We start from the raw sequence: 3046 nt of genomic DNA on the forward strand, positions 1-3046 counted from the left end.
GGAAGAAATTGATTGCAACTTCAACACCATCGAACTTCTGAACTATTAAAGGGATAGTTCACCCAAAAATGAAAATTCTGTCAGTAATCACTCACCCTCATGTTGTTCCAACCCCATAAGACTTTCGTTCAACTTTGGAAGACAAATTAAGATATTTTTGATGAAATCTGAGAGCTGGATCACTTCTCCATAGGCTTCTATGGGATCGAATCTTAGTCACACACATCACTCACATGAACAGCGTCGGCCAATAGTGAGCCTATGTGGTGACGTACAACCCAGAAGCACTGCGCTGTTACACTACGTGAACTCACTCAGGCCCACACAGACGAAAATGAATAGTTGAATAAAGTCGTTATTTTTGTTGTTTTTTTGCGCGCAAAAAGTATTCTTGTCCCTTGATAAACTTGTGGTTGAGCCACTGCAGTCACTGTAGTCAGGACTATTTTAACAATGTCTTTAATAACTTTTCTGGGCCGGCAAGTTTCGATCCCATAGAAGCCTACGGAGGAGTGAGCCAGCTCTTAGATTTCATCAAAAATATCTTAATTTGTGTTCTGAAGATGAACGAAATACTTACAGGGTTGGAAAAACATGAGGGTGAGTGATTATTTATCCCTTTAAGTAACTATCCCTTTAAGACTTTCTCCTGGACTGCATCTGGACACTTATTCAACAGCTGAGGCATTGCATGCCATGTATCGTACATTCAACTTACTAAACAGTGGTTTAGTATAAGCTGTAGAGCCCTTGTTACCAAGGTGCTTTGAACTAAGAAACTGTTCTGGTTCTGTTCAGGTGGTTGACTGACTCTTTTCCATAGCTTTATTCCCCTGTCTCTATTTAGGTTTTCATTCAGTCACTTTCACTTTCCATTTTACCCATGTATGCATGATTGTGTGTATGTGTTTGTTTAGATTAGTTATGTGTTCGTGATTTAGCTAAATAAACTTTTGTTCACATTCATGTGAGTTTAGACTGCTTGTAAATCAACTTTTATGATTTGATTCTGTGACCACGAAAAATATCCTTTCTGAGAGTTGATAGACAATCAATACCGAGTGTTCGCTGGACGAACAGAATAATTTTTTGTAATATTATTTCAGAAAAGAATTTACGGACTAAGAACTTCAAGGTTATTTTGTCACTGTCTCTGGAGCAACTGCGTCATCTGCATTTCTCCCCATAGTCTTCATAATTTAGATGTCTGATATAAACAAACTGTGACAAGCACATCTCAGTGTAAGGAGCAGAATGCACTTTAACAGTAGCCTGTGAAACAGGTGTGGCAGGTTGTTTCTCTTTATTATTTATTGTTATTTGTAAAATTATCCAGCTGTTATTATCGTTATAGTGTATTTTAGTAGTAGTATTGGAGTATAAAATCAAAATACTGTTTTATTTTAAAAGTGTATTTTTAAAGCTGTAAATATTGTATTGATATTAAATGCAAAAAATTCTTCACACAGAAGATGAACAGGCACACAAAGAGATTTCTATAAGGACTAATATTCATCATGTCAGTGGGAAACATCAGCTTTGTAAAAGAATTTGTCATAGTCGGCTTTCCTGGACTTCAGCCTCAGTACTATGGCCCTGTATCAGCACTTCTGTTTTTTGTCTATGTGTCTACTTTGATGGGAAATGCTGTATTTTTTACATTGTTTGTAATGACTAAGAGCCTTCAGAAGCCTGTTTATTATTTCATTTTAAATCTTGTTGTGTGTGATGTACTATTCAGCACCACAGCATTACCAAAGATAATTAGCAGGTATTGGTTCCAAGATGGAACCATTTCGTTCTTGGGTTGCTTTGTTCAGATGTTCTTTGTACATTATTTAGGTGGTGTCTGTTCATTAATTCTAGCAGTAATGGCTATAGATCGCTATGCAGCAATATGTTACCCACTTCAATATCATAGTATCATGACAAACAGAAATGTACTCATTTCAATCCTTTGCTCTTGGGTTTTGAGTTTAATAGCACCCTTAATGATAGTCATTCGAGCATACCCTATTCCTTATTGTGCAGAAAACACCATTATACACTGTTACTGTGATCATGTTTCCATTACAACACTGGCATGCACAGACAGAGCACTGTATAGTGTTCCAGCCCTCATCAGTGCCCTTGTAACATTGATGGGGTCTCTTGCTGTTATTATTTTCTCATACTTTTCCATCTTTGTGGCAGTTATACGAATTTCAAGCACTCGAGGAAGGATGAAGACTTTCTCCACCTGCAGTCCTCAGCTCATCATAATTGCTCTCTATTTTCTACCCAGGTGTTGTATTTATTTGTCTGGCAACATCGGCATAAAGTTCAGTACAGATTTGCGATTAGTCATTATTATGATGTATAGTCTGTTACCACCCATGATCAACCCTCTCATTTATTGTTTAAGAACGGAAGAGGTAAAAAAGATTTTAAGAAGACAATTTCAAAAGAGGCAAATCGGTATTTCTTTATGTTTCTGATCTACTATATTTAAAAGGATAGTTCACCTAAAAATGAAAATTTTGTCATCATTTACTCACCCTCAAGTTGTTCCAAACCTGTATGAGTTTCTTTCTTCTGTTGAACACAAAATAAGATATTTTGAATAATGTTAGTACCCAGACAGGTGACAATAGCCATTGAAAAAAGAACAATCTGAGGGTGAGTAAAATGACAGATTTTTTTCTTTTTTCTTTTTTCTTTAATAAGTTAACGAAATTTTGCTGAAGCAAATGTGTTTATATAATGTTTATACACCTTTATATGATTTCCACATACACACCAGATAACTAGACATATATATATATATATATATATATATATATATATATATATATATATATATATATATATATATATATATATAATTTTTTTTTTTTTTTCATTTACTTTAGTAAATCTGTATTTATACATAATTTATTCAATAAGGCTTCCAATGTCACCATTCTACTGATGGATAAAGTTGGAGCATCATGGTGCTCAAAGCAACTCTCACATTTAGGCAGGCAATGAAAACAGCAAAAAACAACAGAAGCTTTTGAACTACATG

The 3046-nt window shown here is 34.9% G+C and overlaps 1 protein-coding gene across 1 annotated transcript; it reads left to right on the top strand.

Annotated features, from left to right (window-relative positions):
- Positions 1–1517: 1517 nt before the first annotated feature.
- On the top strand, positions 1518–2477 carry LOC308693753 (olfactory receptor 10A3-like; the record flags this gene model as incomplete). Its single annotated transcript, XM_081370850.1, has 1 exon — positions 1518–2477. One exon carries the CDS (start codon positions 1518–1520, stop codon positions 2475–2477), a length of 960 nt encoding a protein of 319 aa, XP_081226976.1.
- Positions 2478–3046: the final 569 nt, after the last annotated feature.

The sequence above is a fragment of the Scardinius erythrophthalmus genome (genome assembly GCF_964197995.2).
Source record: "Scardinius erythrophthalmus genome assembly, chromosome: 7".
Taxonomy (NCBI): Eukaryota; Metazoa; Chordata; class Actinopteri; order Cypriniformes; family Leuciscidae; genus Scardinius; species Scardinius erythrophthalmus.